The sequence below is a fragment of the Ornithorhynchus anatinus genome, chromosome 21 (assembly GCF_004115215.2).
Source record: "Ornithorhynchus anatinus isolate Pmale09 chromosome 21, mOrnAna1.pri.v4, whole genome shotgun sequence".
Lineage (NCBI taxonomy): Eukaryota > Metazoa > Chordata > Mammalia > Monotremata > Ornithorhynchidae > Ornithorhynchus > Ornithorhynchus anatinus.
Window position 1 is genome coordinate 14594331 of NC_041748.1, and position 20957 is coordinate 14615287.

Here is a 20957-nt window from a genome sequence, read left to right on the forward strand (position 1 = left end):
TGGCACGTAGTAAGCACTTAGCAAATACCATCATTACTATTATTAGCTTGGCAAAATGCTCTTCAGACTCCTTTTTGCCCCATCTAGTTTCCCATTTGCTCCTCTTTGCCTTCTTCCTGCCCTTCACGTTGGGTTTTGTATGCCTTATCCACCAATCAATCAATGGTATCTATTGAGCAAGTACTGTATACTCTGTGCACTTAGGCAGAGTGCAACAATAGACATGATTCCTGCCCTCAAGAAGTTTACAATCTAGCTGAGGAGACAGATAATTCAAATAAATGACCGACAGGAAGATCCAGGAATTAACTTTGGAACCAAGCTGTGGGAAGCAAATTCCAGTGTTTTCTGTGCCATTCCCCGGCCAGCCTCTTCCCAGGCCCTCCCCCAGAGTGGATCGCCTTTCCAGGAGGTTGAGGAGATTAAAAAAGTGGGGGCTGTTGACATAGCTTATCTACCAAGGAGTCCCTAGTACTTGGCCAGACTCCAGTTGTTTTGCTGAGTAAAACAATCCACTGCTGGTAGCAACCACCAACCAAGGGCTGGCTTTTTGAAAGTTCAGAGGGCTGAAGCCTCCTGATACCTTTGCATTCCGGGTCCCGGAATCCCCCACCCGCCTCCACCACCAGCACCACCACAATCCACTCTGGTGGCGAGAATTCTGAAAGGAGTTTCCAGGACTCCATTTTAGGACATGTCTCTGGGGCGTTCCAAACTGGAAAGGCAGCACAGGGGCTCCAGGTTCAGCCCCGCTGAAGCAGAGCCAGCCGAAAACCCTTCCAGGAGAAAGGGCTAGGCCTTGGCCCTGTTTCTCCCCACCGAGACACCTGATATCTCGCCCCAGGCAGGTATGGCACCCCGCTGACGTGGGCACTTGGCATGCTGGCACAGATTAATCCTTGGCTCCACGGGCTGGCCCACTGCTTGCTTTGTTTTGGTTCTACAGTTTTCCCTCAGGACAGACCATTGGCTTCACGGCAACCAGGCCCTTAGGGGTGGGCAGGTAAGTCAGCCAGTCAGTCGTATTTACTGAACACTTACTGTGTGCAGAGCACTGTACTAAGTGCTTGGAAGAGTACAATATAACAATAAACAGATAAATTCCCTGCCCACGACAAACTTGCCATCTAGTTAGTGCCTGGCACACAGTAGCCGCTTAACAGATTGTCTTGTCTTCTGCTCTCGAGTCATCTCCAACCCATAACGATGCCATGGACATATCTCTCCCAGGACTCCCTCCTCCATCTGCAGTCTTTCTGGTAGTGGATCTGTGGAGTTTTCTTGGTAAAAACACGGAAGCGGTTTACCATTGCCGCCTTCCATGCAGTAATCTTGAATCTCCACCCTCGACTCTCTCCCATGCCGCTGCTGCCCAGCATAGGTGAGTCTTGACTTGAAATAGATTGCATGCCACTAGCTAGCCACTGCCCAAGCTAGGAATGGAATGGGTAGGCCTCTGCTTGACTTTCCTTCCCATAGTCGAGATTGGTAGAGTACTAGAAACTCTCTAGGTGCAACCCTGAGTGGCTTGGGAGAGTACGGTACAATAATAAACAGACACATCAGCTGATTGAGTGTTCAGGGGCTCCGGCTCTGCCAGGGACGTGGAGATGGTTTCCTGCCATCCTTGGGTCAGGCAATGTACCCGCTCTTCTTCCCTCACCGAGCACCATCTTCAGCTCCTCGATTCTCTGATGGCGCCTTCCTCTGTACTTTCAAACACACAATTACGCAGTGGCATCTATTGAGCGCATATGGAGCTCAGAGTCTAAGTTGGAAAATGAACAGGTATTGAATCCCCATTTTGAAGATAAGGGAACTGAGACCCAGAGAAGTGAAGTGACTTGTCCAAGGTCACACAGCAAACAAGGGGAATGGACTAGTGGATAGATCATGGACCCAGGAGTCAGAAGGTCCTAGGTTCTAGTCTCGGGTCTGCTACTTGTCTGCCAGGTGACCTTGAGCAAGTCATTTCACTTCTCTGTGCCTCAGTTAGCTCATATGTAAAATGGGAATGAGGATTGTGAGCCCCATGTGGGGCAGGAACCGAGTCCAACCTGATTACCTTGGTCTTACCCAAGCATTTAGAACAGTGCCTGGAACCTACTAAGCGCTTAAAAAAAAGGTTGCAGAGCCTGGGTTAGAACCCAGGTCCTCTGACTCCCAGGCCTGGGTTCTTTCCACTAGGCTGCACTGCTTCCCGGGAGAACTTCAGTAGGAATCAGGAGCATGGCACCTTGGAGAAAGCCCCTCTTTAACTGCCTTCACCCGGAGTAGCAATGGGGTGGCCGTTTCGTGGAAGCTGGGTTAGCCGAGCCTCCACATTGGAGTCAGCCCTTCACTGTCCACTGCAGAAGCAGAGATCCATGGCTAGCCCATCCCTCTAGCCCATAAGGGACACCCTATCCTCCTCAGGGTGTCTGCACTGTAAGCTCGTTGTGGGCACGGAATAGGTCTGTTCTGTTGTACTTTCCCGAGCGCTTAGTACAGTGCTCTCCACACAGCAAGCGCTCAGTAAATACGATCGGCTGGCTAACTTACTCTGTCTCATTTCTGACTCGTCCCCAGCCATCAGCTCTGCTTCGCCTTCAGATACGTCCACCGTGCCTTAATTTGGGCCGGTCTGTTCTCTTTACAGGTGAAAGCCACGGGACAGGAACTCTTCCAGCAAGTATGTGCTGCACTGAACATTAAAGAACCTCACTTTTTTGGCCTCAGTGTTGTCCAAAGTAAGTGTTAACCCTTGACGGTAGGAGGGTCTAACACAGGGGCCCCTGGACCACCCCCCTCGGCCTGTTTTGGAAGGGGACTCGGAACCGATCCTGACCAGTGCAGCAGACGTCACCTTTGTCTGTTCTTGGGGTACATCGTAGCATTTATTGAGCGCCCACTTTGTACCCTGTGCTCCTGGGAGATCAGAGAATAAGGAAATGACACATTCCCGCTAGACTGTAAGCTTCTTCAGGGCAGAGAACATGTCTACCGAAACTGTCATATTTTTCTTTCCCAAGCGCTTAGTTCCATGCTCTGCAAATAGGAAGTGCTCAGTAAATACTATCAGTTGATTAATTCCCTGCCCACAGGGATAGGTTACCACCTTCTAATGGGAGGAGACCGGGAGGGTGTTGATCGATAAAAGAACATCTATCAGTCGTATTTAGTGAGTGCTTACTATGAGCAGAGCACTATATTAAGCTCTTGGGAGAGTACAGTCCAACGGAAGGAGCTTACAGTTTAGAGTGAATCAGGACTCAAGTAAACTGCGTCAGATCCTATATCCAACTGTGCTGCTGAGGAGTTCAACATGTACTCCTTGTCCTCACTGCTGTGATTTCAGACCCATCGGTGGCACGGTTATTTGGGGTTACCCAAGTGACTTATCTTCCTTCCTTCTTCTTGGCTGTGGAGAAGGGAGAGAGGGCGGGAGAGACATGATGGGAGAGAGGGAAGCAGCATGGCCTAGTGGCTAGTGCACAGGCCTGGGACTTAGAAGAGCCTGGATTCTAATCCTGGCTTCCCCACTTGTCTGCTGTGTGACCTTGGGGAGTCACTTCGCTTTTCTGGGCCTCAGTTACCTCATCTGTAAAATGGAGATTAAGGCTGTGAACCCCACATGAGACAGGGATGGTGTTCAAGCATGGCTTAGTGGATTGAGCTTGGGCCAGAAGTCATAAGGTCATGGGTTCTAATTCTGCTGGGTGACTTTGGGCAAGTGAATTGATTTCTCTGTACCTCAGTTACCTCATCTGTAAAATGGGGATTGAGTCTGTGAGCCCCCCATGGGACAGGGACTGGGTCCAGCTCTATTTGCTTGTATCTACTCCGGCATTGAGGACAGTGTCTGGCATATAATAAGGGCTTAACAAATGCCATTAATAACTTTGTTGTTATTATCATCATCTGTACCTACCCCACTGCTTAGTGCAGTGCCTGGCACATAGCAAGTGCTTATCAAATACACAATTACTAGAGAGAGGAAGGGGAAGGGAGGAGAGAGAAAAATAACATGCCCTCCCTCTGCTTTGCTCTTGGGCTAGAAAAGGGAGTAGGGATCTCTCTTCTGCATCTGTCTCTGAAATGTAGCCATATGTAAGGCCGGGTGAAATGAGATCTACTCCCATCAGCCCTACCAGGGCCACAAAGGCCACGGCTCGCTTGATGGCCAGATGATGCCATTAGCCCAAATGGGTACATTCGAGCCGCTTACACACAGCTGCTAAACGTCCTCTCAGGCATGGCACTGTATCCAAGGAGAGTCAGCCTTCCATTCAGGAACCATCTGCGCGTATCCATGACGGAATTACGGTCTTCTTCTTCTAGTCGCGCGGTCGATCAGTGGTTTTGGCAAGAGTTTCTGAAGTGTCAAGTCACTGGGGGAACGGGAATTTTCGGCACCATTTTGAGGGTGTAAAACGTGGAAGAACCTGAGGCCTGTAGAGCCAAACAGAACTCTCAGAAACTCTCCTTTCTCTCCCCTGCACCTTTTTTTTAAATGGTATTAAGAGCTTACTATGTGCCAGGCACTGTACTAAGCACTGAGGTAGATGCAAGTTAATCAAGTTGGACAGAGCCCATTTCCGACATGGGGCTCATAAGCTTAATTCCCATTTTACAGATGGGGTAACGGAGGCTTAGAGAAGTAAAATGACTTGCCCAAGGTCATAGAGCAATTAAGTGCCGGTCCAGGATTAGAACTCAGGTCCTCCTGTCACCCAGGCCTGTGCTCTACCCATTAGGCCACGCTCCTTCTCCCTTTTAGATGAATGAGACTGGGGCCAGGGACCATTCCTGATTTCATTTTGCTGTCTCCCACTTCAGCCCGTCCCACAGAGCTTTCTTGGAACCTTGATATAGTTGATCAATTCCACCGTTATTATCGTTATTATTATTCTATGACTTTCTCTGAAGAATGAATCATTGAGAGTTGCCATCCAATTTTCCTTGCTCTCACCCTTAATCTTCAGCAGCCTCTCCGAAAATTACCCGAGATGTGAGAAGATATGTTCAAATGGAAAAGTAACCCAGGGCATTTCCGGAGTTGGGATTTCTCCAGCTCTCTTGGGGTTTTTATGCAGCTAGGCATGAATGACCCAAACTGGATTTTTATTAATTCATATGATAGTATCCGAGTGCTGAGTGCAGAGCACTGTACTAAGCAGTTGGGAAGGTAAAACAGAGCTAGTAAACAGAATTTTGGTAAAATTATGTGAGCCTTGTCTTCTAAATCCCCATGGAGCTGTGCCGGCTTTAGCCCTTTCCTAGTAAGTTATTTCTCAGTGATAAGTCCCTTTAGATGGTATGCTTACTGTGGGCAGGGAACATGTCTACCAACTCTGCTGTAGTGTACTCTCGAGCTCTCAGTACAGTCCTTTACAGATAGTAAGCACTTAACAAATGTCATCATTATTATCCTATGTCGCCCTGATTACTGTACCAGCCTCCTTGCTGACCTTCCTGCCTCCTGTCTCTCCCCACTCCCGTCCATGTGTCACTCTGCTTCCTGGATCATTTTTGACAAAAATGTTCAGTCCATGTGTCCTCAATCCTCAAGAACTTCCAGTGGTTGCCCATCCCACCAAACAGAAACTCTTCACCTTCGGCTTTAAAGAACTCAATCAGCTTGTGCCCTTCTACCTCTCCTCGCTACTCTCCCACCACAACCCAGTCCGCACACTTTGCTCCTCTAATGCCAACCTTCTCACTGTTCCGCAATCTCATTTCTCTCTCCTCTGACCTTTCATCCTTATCTCTCCTCTGATCTTTAGCCCATGTCCTGCCTCTGGCCTGGAATGCCCTCCCTCTTCATTTCCAACAATTACTCTCCCCCACTTCAAAGCATTAATTAAGGCAGATCTCCTTCAAGAAACCTTCCCTGGCTAAGTCGTCTTTTCCTTTTCTTTCACTCCTTCTTGCAGTGCCCTGACTTGCTCCCTTGTTACATTCCCCCTCCCAGTCCCACAGCACTTTGTATATATCCGTAATTTATTTTTGTGAATGTCTCCCCCTCTAGACCATAAGCTCATTGTGGGCAGGTAATGTGTCTGTTATATATTGTACTCTCCCAAGCATTTAGTACAGTGCTCTGATTGTACTGATTGCAAACAGTAAGCACTCAGTAAATACCATTGAGTGAGAGTAGATTGGTCGATCAAAGGAATTTATTTAGAGCTTAAATATGATGGTGTCTGTTAAGTGCATACTGTGTGTCAAGTACTGTTTTATGCACTGGGGTAGGTATTGGCTAATCAAGTTGGGGACAGTCTATGTCCCACATGGGGACCATAGTTTAATCCCCATTTTACATATGAGGTAACCAGGGCACAGAGAAATTGTGACTTGCTCAAGGTCACCCAGTAGACAAGTGCCGGAGCAGGGATTAGAACCCAGGTACTTCTGACTCCCAGGCTCGCACTATAAACCACAAGGCCATGCTGCTGCTGCTGCAATGCAGAGCACAGAATTGTAGCATTTGAGACAGTCCTGCCTGGGCACTTCACCTAACCCTAGCACCACTCACTGCACCCCAGTCCAGTTCAGAGTTCTGAGGGCCTTTGGGGAGCTGGGGAGAAGCAGAACTCTCCTATCCTGAGAAATGAAGTGGAGGGATCCAGGATCATGCGCTTTTGGCTTGGTGGGGAAGGTGACTTAGAGAACGTAAGTGGCGACAAATGTGGGAAAGGAAGATAAACGCATGGGGAGGGAAAAAAAAATCTGGATGGGAAAAGTTGCAAAATTCAACTCAGTCACATGGTTTTATCACATTCTACCTTCAACAAGATTCAAAAATCTTTTTCCCTTTTGCCTTGCTTAATGGGAAAGGATCTGGGAAGCAGCATGGTATAATGGTTGGAGCACAGGCCTGGGTTCTAATCCTGGCTATGCCACTTGTCTACTGTGTGACCTTGGGCAAGTCACTTCACTTCTCTATGCCTCAATCTGTAAAACGGGGATTAAGACTGTGAGCTCCATGTGGGACAGGGACTGCATCCAACCCAGTTTGCTTGAATTCACCCCAGCACTTAGAACAGTTTCTGGCACATAGTAAGGGCTTAGCAAATACAATTATTATTATTATTGCATTGTGCTCCTATAGGGTGCCGAGCAATTGAGCAATCAGTAGGAAATGGACAGTCTAGGGTCCCAGAGAAACATTTATATCTAGACTGTAAGCTCACTGTGGGCAGGAAATGTGTCTGTTATATTACCATAGTGTACTTTCCCAAAAGCTTAGTATAGTGCTTACCACCTAGTAAGCACTCAATAAATGACTGATTGATAATGGGAAGCAACCCAGAGAAGGTCTCTACATCCCACAGTTTATTCTATGCCCCACAGCTTTCTGAATAATAATGATGGTATTTGTTAAGCACTTAGAATGTGCCAAGCACGGTTCTAAGCCCTGGGGTAGATAGAGGGGTAATCAGGTTGTCCCACGTGGGGCTCACAGTCTTAATCCCCATTATACAGATGAGGGAACTGAGGCCCAGAGAAGTGAAGTGACTTGCCCAAGGTCACATAGCCAACAAGAGGTGGAGCTGGGATTAGAGCCCATGACCTCTGACTCCCAAGCCTGGGCTCTTTCCTCTGGACAAACCTGAACGGGAAAAAAGGCAGGCAAAGAGAGTAGTCTGTTTTGGACCAGAGTCCTATTGGAGGTCAGTTCTAGGCAGGGTGAGGGGAAAGGGGGAGGACCTGCCCACAGGAATGGGTATATTTGTTTCTATTGTGAGAGGATGAGGCCCAGCATTGTTGGCTGGGCTGGGTAGGGTGAGTGCATACAAAAGAGGATTGTTAGGCTTATCAGCAGCTGTGTGAGGGTATTAGGGGGTATATTCATTCATTTATAGAGCTTGGGTGACCGGGAGGGAGCATTTAGCTAGATCCCTTTCCGGAGTCCACTAATTCCTCTGGAAGACGGCAACAAGTTGATTTGGACGTCTGGGTGTGACCTGGCACTTAAATCAATTTAGATAGATCCATTTCTGGGCCCTGAATTCTTCTGGTGGGAAGGCAACCATCCATTGGACTGGAGAAGGAGCTATCCTAAAAAAGCCCCTCCCTTGACCCCCTCCCCCCGCAGTTATCTCCCCATTTCCCTCCCACATTCCCCTCCAAACTCCTTGAGGGAGTTGTCTACACTCACTGTCTCAAGTTCCTCTCTTCCAATTCTCTCCCGGACCTCCTCCAATTTGGTATCCGTCCACAGAAGCCACCCTCTCAAAGGTGACCAATGATCTCCTTGCCAAATCCACAGCCTCTACTCCATCCTAATCCTCCTCGACCTCTCAGCTGCCATTGACACTGTCGGCCACCCCCTTCTCCTGGAAACATTATCCAACTTCAGCTTTGCTGACTTTATCCTCTCCTGGTTCTCCTCCCGTCTCTCTGGATGCTCATTCTCAGATTCCTTTGCAGACTCCTCTTCTCCCTCCCACCCCCTAATTGTGGGGCTCCCTCAAGGTTCAGTTCTGAGTCCCCTTCTATTTTCCAGCTACACCCACTCCCTTGGAGAACACGTTTGCTCCCATGGCTTCAACTACCCCTTTATAATAATGTTAGTATTTGTTAAGCGCTTACTATGTGCCGAGCACTGTTCTAAGCGCTGGGGTAGACACAGGGGAAATATTGGTATTTGTTAAGCGCTTACCATGTGCAGAACACTGTTCTAAGCACTGGGGTAGACACAGGGGAATCAGGTTGTCCCACATGGGGCTCACAGTCTTCATCCCCATTTTACAGATGAGGTAACTGAGGCACAGAGAAGTGAAGTGACTCGCCCACAGTCACACAGCTGACAAGTGGCAGAGCCGGGATTCGAACTCATGAACTCTGACTCCAAAGCCCGTGCTCTTTCCACTGAGCCACGCTGCTTCTCTAATGCAAATGATACCAAAATCTACATCTCGAGCCCTGATCTCTCTCCCTCTCTGCAGTCTCACATTTCCTCCTGCCTTCAAGACATCTCTACCTGGATGTCCTCCCGTCAGCTCAAACTTAACTTGTCCAAAACAGAGCTCCTTATCTTCCCACTCAAACCCTGTCATCCCCTTCACTTTCCCATCACTGTAGATGGCACCACCATCCTTCCTGTCTCAACAGCCCATAAACTTGCCATTATCCTTTACTCCTCTCTGTCGTTCAACCCACATATTCAGTTCATCACTAAATCCTGTCAGTCCCACCTTCACAACATAGATAAAAAAAATCCACCCTTTCCTCACCATCCAAACTTTTACCATGTTAATACAGTCATATCCCACCTGGATTACTGAAATCAGTTTCCCTGCTGACCTCCCAGCTTCCTGTCTCTCCCCACTCCAGCCCATACTTCACTCTGCTGCCTGGATCATTTTTCTACAGAAGCATTCTGGACATACCACCCCACTCCTCAAAAAACTCCAGTGGTTGCCCATCCACCTCTGCTTCAAACAAAACGGCTCACCATTGGCGTTAAAGCACTCAATCATCTCGTCCCCTTTACCTCGCCTCTCTTACTGCAACCCAGTCTTCACACTTTGCTTCTTTAATGCGCTTACCTTCTCACTGTACTAGGATCTCGTCTATCTCACTTCCAATCCTTCATCCTTGTTCTGCCTCTGGCCTGGAACACCCTCCCTCCTCTTATCTGACAAGTACTCTTCCCTCTTCAAAGCGTTACTGAAGGCACATCTCCTCCAAGAGGACTTCCTGGACTAAGCCCTCCCACTCCCTTCTTCATTGCCCTGACTTGCTCCCTTTATTCATCCCCGCTCCCAGCCCTATAGCACTTATGAACATATTTGTCATTTATTTCTATTAATGTCTGTTTTGCCCTCTAGGCTGTAAGCTCATTGTGGGCAGGGAATGTGTCTGTTTATTGTTGTATTGTACTCTCCCGAGCACTTAGTACAGTGCTCTGCACACAGTAAGCACTTAATAAATACAATTGAATGAATGAACGACTCAGTATTTACTGAGGGCTACTGTGTGCAGGGCATTGTACTAAGCATTTGGGGGAGTACAGTGTAACAGAGTTGGTAGACACGTTCCCTGCCCACAGTGATTTTGCCAAGCACTGGTCTGGGAAGCAGAGGACCTGATTCTGCCACTTGTCTGCTGTGTGACCTTAGGCAAGTCACTTCACTTCTCTGTGCTTCCGTTACCTCATCTGTAAAATGGAGATGAAGATGGTGAGCCCCAGGTGGGACAGGGACTGTGTCCAACCTGATTACCTTGTATATGCCCCAGCGCTTAGTATGGTGCTTGGCCCTCCCTTCTAGACTGTGAGCTCATTGTGAGTGAGGAATGCACCTGGCGTTATATTGTACTCTCCCAAGTACTTAGTTCAGCGCTTTGCACACAGTAATCGCTCAACAAATACGATTGAATTGATTTGGCACATAGTAAGTGCTTAACAAGTGCCACTAAAAAAGTAACTCTTTCTATGTAGAGCCTTCGCAGGAATGTTTAGAGCAACTTGTTTGTCTTATATTTCCTACTGAGAAGGTAATGATGAAATAGCGTCTAGAATTGTCAGATCAAGATTTGCAAGCAGCTTCCTACAAGGAGTAGAATCCTGAGGTGGCAAGAAACCAAAACCCTGCTTTTGACTAAGGGCCCCCCACCAAATCTGGACTATCCATGATGAGCGCTCATCACCGTCCTCAGCTGGAAACACACTTGCACACTCCCAATAGTTAATCAGTGGTATGTCTTGAACGCTTACTAATAATAAATAATGATGGTATTAGTTAAGAACTTCCTACGTTCCAGGCACTGTCCTAAGCGCTGGGTTAGATACCAGGTAATCAGGATGGACACAGTCCTTGTCCCAAGTGGGGCTCACAGTTTTCACTGTACTAGGCTCTTAGGAGAGGAATTTAATAATGATTATGGTATTTGTTAAATGCCTAATATGTGTCAAGCACAATTCTAAGTGCTGGGATGGATCCAAGTTAATCAGGTTGGACCCAGTCCCTGTTCCACATGGGGCTCACAGTCTTAATTCCCTTTTGACAGATGAGGGAACCGAGGCTCAGAGAAGTGAAACGATTTGCCCAAGGTGGCAGAGACGGGATTAGAACCCAGGACCTTTTGACTCCCAGGCCCATGCTCTATCCACTAGGTCATGCTGCTTCCCATGGCCTAGAAGCACAAGAGAGTCAGAAGACATGATCCCACCCCACAAGGAGTCTCCATCCCTTGTACCATATGCATTGAAGCAATAGAATGTACATATACAATTTAGGGAGATCATCTTCCACTGAAGATTTTTTTAAGGGAGAGATTCTTCAATAAAACAGTATTAGGCTTTGAAACTATGAAATTAAGTAATTTGCCTGAAAATATAATTTTTTAAAGTTTTTTTTCTTTACAAAGTCCCTCCTGTCACATGATGGAGGCTTTGAATTTATTTTTCTCCACTCCCCATATGCCCTGTCCCCACCCGCCAACTCACCTCACCTACACCACTGTTTCACAAGCAGTGAAGCTCTGGAATTAATTCTCGTAGCATCACAGCTATGCTCACCTCAACACACCTACCCTGGGAGGGGAACAGGAGAAGAAGGAATAACAGCAGGATACCCAAACAATTGCTGTGCCTAGGAAGCTGGGAAACCAAAAGCAGGGGAGGACCGAGGAAGCATTTTGAGACAACGGTAAGATAAAAGCCTGAATCAGTCAGTGCTGCATTGCAGCTGAAAACCGGGAGTCAGTTTCTGTGATTAAAAAAGGAGCAGCTCTTTTGATCAGAAACTTTGAAAGGCATGGGAGACAGGAGCAAAAGTGAAAACAGCGCCTGGCACTGCGAGCTTCAAGTGGGCAGTATGAAAAGGGGCCATTTTTAAGTGTACAGTGTGGCCAGGACTGCAAGTCTCACATTGGCCTTTTCAGTTCCACGTGCTCACATGAAAATTTCACCTTCAGAGCCGTTTTCTTCTACTAATGCAAAGAATAATGAGGTATTCTCCGCGTGCAGAGCAATGTTCTAAACCTCTGGAATGAAAATGATGCAGTCCCTGCCATCAAGGAGAGAGGTTAGCCCAAATTGTTTAAAAGGAAAAGGGGATATGACAAGAGTGGAAGATGGATAAGTGGATAAATGGCTGAATCTGTAAATATATATTTATCAAATGACTGCTGGGAGGACACAAACTTCACAGTTATCTATTTCCATCTATTTACATTGTGGCCTTCTAGGCCGGATTTTCTGGCTTGCTTAGATCCGGGGCAAACTGAAGCTCTGAACGGTTGCCTGTGGGGACAAGCTCCTCTCCTCACCAACCCTTCCTTCCCTGTCAGCCCCTCTGCTTTGTGCCCAGCATGTGAGAGGGGACGGAAGCGTGTCCCAGAATACATCTGGGTATCCACGTTAAAATCAAATCGGACCCAGAGGTCCTACGGCATTTTTCTAGAAAAATGTTCAGTCTGTGTTTCCCAACTCCTCAAGATCACAGGCCCATCCACCTCCGCATCAAACCGAAATTACCAATGGCTTTAAAGCACTCCAGCACCTTGCCCCCTTCTGCCTCACCTCACCCTACTCTCCTACTACAACCCAGTGTGCACGCTTAACTCCACTAGTGCCAGCCAACTCATGCACCCCCATCTCATTTATCTTGCTGCCAGCCACTCACCCATGTTCTGCCTCTGGCCTGGAACACCCTCCCTCTTCATATCTGACAAATGACCACTCTCTGCCCCTTCAAAGCCTTCCTTATTAAAGGCACATCTTCTAGAGGCCTTCCCCAACCAAGCTCTCATTCCCTTCTCCCTTCTGCGTCACCTTTGCACTTGGATTTCTACCCTAAATTCACCCCTCCCTCAGCCCCACAGCACTTATGTACATATCCCTAATTACTTATATTAATATCTGTCTCCCCCTCTAGGTGGTAAGCTCATTGTGGGCAGGGAACTCTGTGCCAACTCTGCATTTTCATGGTACTTGTTAAGTGTTTACTATGTGCCAGGTAATAAGCACTGGGGTAGATTCAAGCTAATTAGGTTGGACAGAATCCCTCACACCGGCGGCTCAGTCTTAATCCCCATTTTACAGCTGAGGTAATTGAGGCCCAGAGAGGTGAAGTGACTAATCCCAGGTCACACAGCAGACAAGTTGTGGAGCTTGGATTAGAAACAAGGTCCCCCCTGACTCCCAGGCCCGTGCTCTATCCATGAGCCATGCTGCTTATATCATACACTCCCTAAGTGACTAATACAGTGTTCTGCACACAGTAAGCACTCAATAAATTTGACTGATTGATTGATAGGGCAGAGTTGGATCGTCACTGGTTCACAGCTGTTGAGGTGTTAGCCGGAAGTCAAGAGGGGCTTGAGGCTGGGGCCAAGGCTGGCCTGAGGCTGGGGCCAACCTGGGAATCACAAGTTTCTGACAGCCCTGTGTTTCCTGCGGATTCACATGGGTAAAGTTTTGCTCTGGCATCATGCCCACCTAGCCTATATTGGTGGTAGTCTGAGGAGCAGAGAGTTTCCTGGTAGGGCCTGCTCCCTTTCCTCAGTTGCCAGAACTGGAGATGGTCCAGGCTGGGTAGCCGGGGATCCAGGCTTCCTCCTTGTGGGCCAGGCCCCGCTTCTGTGCACACATTCTGACCTTTGCCCTGCTGGGGAGAGTCCAGCACCAGAAGGCAGGAGGCTGTGGGCCCCCAATGGATGGCCAGTTGCCCCTGGGATCTCCCAGGCCTTCAGCGGGGGCTCCTGACTCCATGGGCAAACGTGGCAAGGTAGAACCCCGGCACTCATCCCTAAGCCCCTTCAGTTTCAGCAGAGGGCAGAATTTGTCCAGCCACCCTGACCTGTAAACTGCCTCAGGAATCCTCTCACAGTCATCTCAGAGGGAGGAGGAGGATTATTCTTGTGGGAGCTGGAGGGTTTGTGGAGGACTCTGGCATTCAGACCATTTCCATTCCATTAACACTGGAATGCCAGCCACATTCCTGGCTAGCAGGGGAAGGACTGAGGGGGCAGGGAGAGGCTGAAAGGACCAGGCCTAGGGGGTGGAGGGAAGCCCAGGCTTGTGCCTAACCCGGCATCTACACAAGCCTGGTGTGGATGGGTGAGGAGGAATTTCGGCCACTCTGGGTGCTCCAGGCTGGGAGAAACCCCTTTGTCACACCTATGGGGAATGTGAGAACCTGAAGGGATGGGAAAGGGAATGTGAGGACCCCGAGGAGTCTGATGGGGGAATGGGAGAATCCTGAAGGGTCAACTGTTGCCAGGTTTGAAGGATTTGATGGCAAATCTCTACCATCCCTCAAAGGCCTCTGAGGTTTAGCAGTGGAGTCTCCCATCCACCTTGATCAATTTGGCTAATTACCAGAAAGGAGACTGAGGTTTCACATTGTCCTAGCTGTGGGCCAAGCACTGTGCCAAGTGCTGGAGCAGAGAAAAGATCATCAAGTCAAACACAGGACCTGCCCTGCGTGGAGCTCACTGTCTAAGCAGAATGGAGAACAGGTGTTGAACCCCATTTTACAGTCGAGGAGACAGAGGCACTGAGAAGTCAAGTGCCTTGTTTGAGGTCACACAGTAGGCAGGTGGCGGAGCCGGGATTAATAATAATTTTGGTATTTGTTAAGTGCTTCCTATGTGCAGTGAAGCCTGTTGTGGGCAGGAATTGTCTCTCTTAATTGCTATATTGTACTTTCCAAGTGCTTAGTACAGTGCTCTGCACCCAGTAAGCGCTCAATGAATATGATTGATTGAGTTTGGTGATGGTGCTTCCTACCCACCCCTCCCTGGCAGAGTGGCTAAAGCTGCTTTCCCTTTGTCGTCTTCTGCTCTCTGCCAGTTTTGCTGCAGGGCCCAGAGCAGTGGGGCCTAATGTGAAAAGCTTGGGCTGGGTGCCAGGACAACTGAGTTCTAATCCTGGCTCTGCCACTTGTCTACTGTGCGACCTTGAATAAGTCACTTAACTTCTCTGGGCCTCCACTTTCCTCACTTTGTAAAAGGAGTTTTAAATATCGGTTCCCCCTCTTACTTAAAACCGTGAGCGACATCTGGGATAGGGACTGTGTCCGATCTCATTTTCTTGTATTTACCCCAGTGCTCAGTACGGTGCTTGACCCATAGTAAGCGAGTAATAAATGCCATAATTATTGTTTTTACATGCTGTGCCACCTTGGGTAAGACAACTGACTGCTCTGTGCCCCTTTCCACATCTGTAAAATGGGAGTTTCATACCAGTCCTCCCAGTCCCTTAGAGAAACCCGGGTGGAACAGGAACTGTGTGCAGTTTGATTATCCTCTACCTATCTCAGTGCTTAGCCCAGTGACTGACACCTAATAAGAACTTAAGAAAGAGCATAACTATTGTGATTGTTAGAGAGGGCAGGTGGGGAGGGCAGGCGGGAAGGGCAGGTCCAGTAGGTTGGGAAGAGAAGGGTGTTTGCTGGTACCATCTCCTCCTCTTCCAAAATCCTGGCTGCCCTGATGGCAGCAGCAAAGCCGATTGAAGGGTTGGTCCCAGCCAGAGGACCCCTCCCCAAGGGGCGAGGGCAACCCTGTATGAACCCATAGGACTATGGAGCCTGCAGAAGAAGAGATCTTCCTGCTCTGGGGAGAGAGCCATCAGCCCCCCTTTAGAATCTACAAGCATCTCCCTGGGATCCCTGTCCCCTCTCCCCAAATCCAGATGACTCCACTTTTCTCCCTCTAGACTGGAAGCTCGTTATGGTCAGGGAGCGGATCCACTGATTTTTTCATTTGGTATTCTGCCTCTTGCTTAGTACAGTGCTCTACAGGTAGTAAGCACTCAGGAAATACTATCGATTGATTCACTGAGTTTGGAGATCATGATTGAATACCATCAGTACCATGATACCAATTAATACCCTTGACTGACCGATCGATGGATTTGACCGATCGATGGATTCAGCCAGGGTCAGCAACAGGGCTTGAGCGATGGAGCCGCCTAGTGCTATTCTTCTCACTCTGCCTCTATCTCGCCTGTCTCCCCTCCGACCCCTGGCCCATGTCCTACCTCTGGCCTGGTATGCCCTCCCTCCTCTAATCTGATAGACAATTACTCCTCCTGCCTCAAAACCTTATTGAAGGCACATTTCCTCCAAGGGGCCCTCCCTAACTAAACCCCACTTTTCCTCATCTCTCATTCCCTTTTAAGTCACCCTGATTCACTCCTTTTGTTCTTCCTCTCACCCAGCCCCAAAGCACTTATGTACCTATCTATAATTTTAGTTATTTTTCTCTTCCCCCCATCCCAGCCCCAAAGCACTAATGTACATATCTGTAATTTTATTTATACCTCTGCTCTTCCCCCTTCCCAGACCCAAAGCACTTATGTATATATAAAGCAGCACGGCTCAGTGGAGAAGCAGCACGGCTTAGTGGAAAGAGCCTGGACTTGGGAGTCAGAGGTCATGGGTTCTAATCCCAGCTCCACCGCTTGCCAGCTGTGTGACTTTGGGCAAGTCACTTAACTTCTCTGCACCTCTGATACCTCATCTGTAAAATGGGGATTAAAACTGTGAACCCCACGTGGGACAATCTGATCAGCCTGTATCCCCCCAGCGCTTAGAACAGTGCTTTGCACATAGTAAGCGCTTAATAACCACCATTATTATTATTATTATTATATCCCATAATTTAACTTGATCAATATGTATTTCAATAGTATTTATTGAGCGCTTACTATGTGCAGAGCACTGTACTAAGCGCTTGGGATGAACAAGTCGGCAACAGATTGATGTATTGATGTATTGATGTCTGTCTCCTCCACTCTAGACTGTGAGCTCATCATGGGCAGAGAATGTCATTGTTTATTGTAGTACTGTACTTTCCCAAGTGCTTAGTACAAGGTTCTGCACACAGTAAAGCTCAGTAAATGTGAATGAATGGATGACTGATGGGTTTCTTTCTCATTTCAGACAATGAGTACATGTTCATGGACCTGGAACAGAAGCTCAGCAAATACTTCCTGAAGGATTGGAAGAAGGAGATTGGTCAAGTAAGTGGCAAAGCCGGCGTGCTCTGGGAAACAGGAAGCACCGTGAAATAATAATAGTAATAATGATGATGGTGATATTTATTAAGCCCTTACTCTTGCCAAGCACTGTACTAAGCCCTGGGGAAAGTACAAGGTTATCAGGTTGGACACAAGGCCTTTTCCTACAAGGGGCTCACGGTCTTAATCCCCATTTTACAGATGAAGTAACTGAGGCCCAGAGAAGTGCACTGATCTGCCCAAGGTCACCTTGCAGGCAAGTGGTGGAGCTGTGACTAGAACCCAGGTCCTTCTGGCTCCTAGGCCCGTGCTCTATCCACAAGGCCACGCTGCTTCGCTGAAAGAGCCTGCTCCCTGCCCAGCTCGCAGCGACCGCGCAGCCTGGACCACCAGTCTTCTGGAGGTCACTCAGCCCTTGACCAGGAGCCCAGCCAGACACAGCACAGTCCCGGGACTCATGAGATTCCAAAACTTTGAAATTATCAAGTTCACCCACCTGCCACCCAGGCTCTGGCCCAAGGGAGTGCGATGGAGGTGGTCTGGAAGGCCAGAAGTGCTGATGTCTGGCCGGAGAGGTCGGTCTCCCCCGGGCCACCCCTCTGAGCAAAGCAGCTGCCCTGGGCACCAACGTTTTGGGAGGCCTGACCCCTGAGAAGAACACGGGGGATAATGACTTCCTCAGTGCTAAGTGCTGTGCTAAGGGCTGGTGTAGATGTGAGCAATCAAGTCAGACTCAGTCCCTGAGTCTGGGACTCACGGTCTAAATGGGAGAGAGAACAGCATGGCCTAGTGAATAAGAGCACAGGCCTGGGTGTCAGAAGGCCCTGGGTCCTAATCCCAGCTCCGCCACATGTCTGCTGTGTGACCTTGGGTAAGTCACTTCACTTTTCTGGGCCTCAGTTACCTCAGCTGTAAAATGGGGATTGAGACTGAGCCCCACAAGGGACAGGGACTGTGTCCACCCCCAATTTGCTTGTATCCACCCCACCGCAGTGCCTGGCACACAGTAAGCGCTGAACAAATGCCATAATTCTTAATTATGCATTCATTCATTCAATCATATTTATTAAGTGCTTAATGTGTGCAGAGCACTGTTATTCTTATTCTGATTGTGGTAGGTATTCTTTTATTAAGAAGGTGTGTGTGTGTGAGGGGGGTGTGTATGTTTTGTTGGGGGGAGCCCCAGGTAGAAGTGTACCGTAAGGATCATTGGCATGAGCAGAGGCTGCTGGGAGCATCTCCCCCTGCAGGGACCTTGCCAGCCACCCGAGAGAACCACGGCCCCCATCCTGCCCGGCCCCATCCGCCTCCCACAGGGTGTCGGGATAAGCTGTGACCGATGATGGCCCAGGCCTGCCACCTTGCTGGCCTCTCCACCCCCAGCCTGTCCTCCTCTGGCCTCTTCACCTCCGGCCTCTCCACCTCCACCCTTTCCACCGCTGGTCTCTCCACCTCTGGCCTGTCCCCCTCCAAACTGTCTGGGCTTCCCACCGTTGGTCTCTCTGCCTCCAGCCTCTCTACCTCTGGCCTCTCTGTCTCTGGCCTTTTGGCTCAAGCAGCGCTAGGCTGCTCAAACAGAAACTCCTCACCGTTGGCTTTAAAGCAGTCAATCACCTTGCCACCTCATACCTCACCTCACTACTCTCCTATTCCAACCCAGCCTGCACGCTTCACTCCTCTAATGCTAGCCTTCTCACTGTACCTCCATCTCTTGCGTCTCACCACGGACCTCTCACCCACGTCCTACCTCTGGCCTGGAACGCCCTCCCTCCTCAAATCCGACAGACAATTACTCTCTCCCTCTTCAAAGTCTTATTAAAGGTACACTTCCTCCAAGAGGCTTTCCCCAACTAAGCCCCCTTTTCCTCTTCTTCCACTCTCTTCAGCATCACCCTGACCTGCTAACTTTATTCATCCTCCCTCCCAGCCCCACAGCACTTATGTCCATATCCATAACTTATTTTTTTATTCATATCAATGTCTGTCTTACCCTGGAATAATAATAATGTTGGTATTTGTTGAGCACTTACTATGTGCTGACCACTGTTCTAAGCGCTGGGGTAGCTACAGGGCAATCAGGTTGTCCCACCTGTGGCTCACAGTCGTATTCCCCATTTTACAGATGAGGTAACTGAGGCACCGAGAAGTTAAGTGACTTGCCCACAGTCACACAGCTGACAGGTGGAAGAGTCGGGATTAGAACCCATGACCTCTGACTCCCAAGCCCATGCTCTTTCCACTGAGCCACGCTGCTTCTCTAGCTCGTTGTGGGCAGGGAATGTGTCTGTTTATTGTTTTGTTGTCCTCTCCCAAGCACTTAGTACAGTGTTCTGCACACAGTAAGCACCCAGTAAATATGATTGACCGATTGCTAGGCTAGAGGTGTGGGTGGGGAGGATCTGCTGGCGGGTCTGGTGAGGTGCTCACCGTGAGCTCCTGTTCTTTTTCTCCCCATATTCTTTCGGTCTCACAGGAAAACAAGAAGCCCATCCCTCCTTTCATTGCCTTCTTCCGAGTCCAGTACTACGTGGAAAATGGAAGGGTTATAACGTAAGCTTTCCGATTTTTAAATGGCCCTTGGGTTACCAACGGGTGGCAGACCATCCTCCCGTCAATCAACCTTTCAGCCAACCGGGGAAGTTGTGTGCAGACCTGTTTGCAGAGCACTGGCTGGGTGCTGAGGAGATTCCAGGAGAGTTGGTAGGCCCGTTCCATGTTTAGACTCTGAATCCCAGCTACAGGGTCATTCCCTGAGTTTGGATTTGTCCCATACTGAGTTTTTGACTTTTCTGGGGTACAAAAGTGCTGACAGTGGAGTTTGGATCTTGCCCTCTCCCCATCTCCCCCTCTCCCCCCCATCTCCTGCCCTTCCCCAGTCTCCCACCCTCCTCCCCTCTCTCTGGACTTTCCCCCCTCACCACGCTCCCACCATTCACCTCTCTCCGCCATTCTCCCCACTCTCCCTCCATTTGCCTCTTTCGCTCTCTGTCCTCCTCCCCTCTTCTCCCCTCAGGAGCGATGTGAATACCAAAGCCTTGAGTTGATAAAGAAATGATAAAGTGGCAATAGTGGAGGTGTGGGAAATAAGATGGGGAGATGAAAGATTAAGCCAGGAAGACTTCCTGGAGAAGATGTGATTCCAGAAGGGCCTTGGAGATGAAGAGAGCAGTGTTCTGCCAGATGTGAAAAGGGAAGGGATTCCAGGCAGGAGGGAGGGAGCAAGAAGTTGGCAGAGAGATCTCAGAGATCATCCTTCCCTTCTCCCCACCCAGTGCGCTTCTGCTTCCGTCTGCCCCGCTCCCCGCTCCTCACTCCCCTTTCCTCCTCTCCAGTGCTACCATCCTTCCTCGGTGCTCATGTGGCTCTTTCCCATCCCGGGGGCTTCTTTGGTGTCGGCACAGATCCAGATCGGACTTCGGGGAGGACTGACAGCCCAGAAACAGAAGGCTGGGCCAGAACAAACTCTAAAAAAAGACTCCTCCTTCCCCAGCAGCCTCAAATCAGAGCAGGGCCACCCTGGGCACTCCTCGTCCCCCTCCCCCCGCCATGCCCACCCCCATCCCATCCCCCCAATGCCCCCAGAGCACTGTGTTTTTCTCACCCTGCTCTCTAGCGACAAGGCATCCAGACATCTATACTACTGCCACCTCAAGGACCAAGTGCTGAGATCCCAGTGTCCCCACAAGGAGGAAATCTACTTCCTGCTGGCCGCTTATAGCCTGCAGGCCGACCTGGGCAACTACCGAGCGGCTGCCCACGGGGGCAAGTACTTCGAGCCTCACGCCTATTTCCCACAGTGGGTAAGTACCCCTCCTTGGACACAGATGTCCTGCATCTCTTGGGGAAGCGGGGCCTTTCCATTCCCCCTCAGGGATTCCAGGTATGTTCCCCGGGGCGGATGTTTGGGGTTTGGTCAGGAGCGAGGCTGTGTCCTGGGGCAGAAAGTGCCTTCTGGACCAACCGGGACAGGGCCACCATCCCGAACGGGTTCTTCCTC

The 20957-nt window shown here is 49.3% G+C and overlaps 1 protein-coding gene across 1 annotated transcript in view; it reads left to right on the forward strand.

Annotated features, from left to right (window-relative positions):
* The window catches only part of FRMD1 (FERM domain containing 1), a 74877-nt gene that overhangs the window by 29961 nt on the left and 23959 nt on the right, over nucleotides 1–20957 (forward strand). Inside the window, exons 3-6 of the mRNA XM_029048713.2 lie at nucleotides 2639–2729; nucleotides 16884–16963; nucleotides 19434–19510; nucleotides 20574–20760. Coding sequence (XP_028904546.1) covers nucleotides 2639–2729; nucleotides 16884–16963; nucleotides 19434–19510; nucleotides 20574–20760 — 435 coding nt within the window. The remainder of the gene's footprint in view (nucleotides 1–2638; nucleotides 2730–16883; nucleotides 16964–19433; nucleotides 19511–20573; nucleotides 20761–20957) is intronic.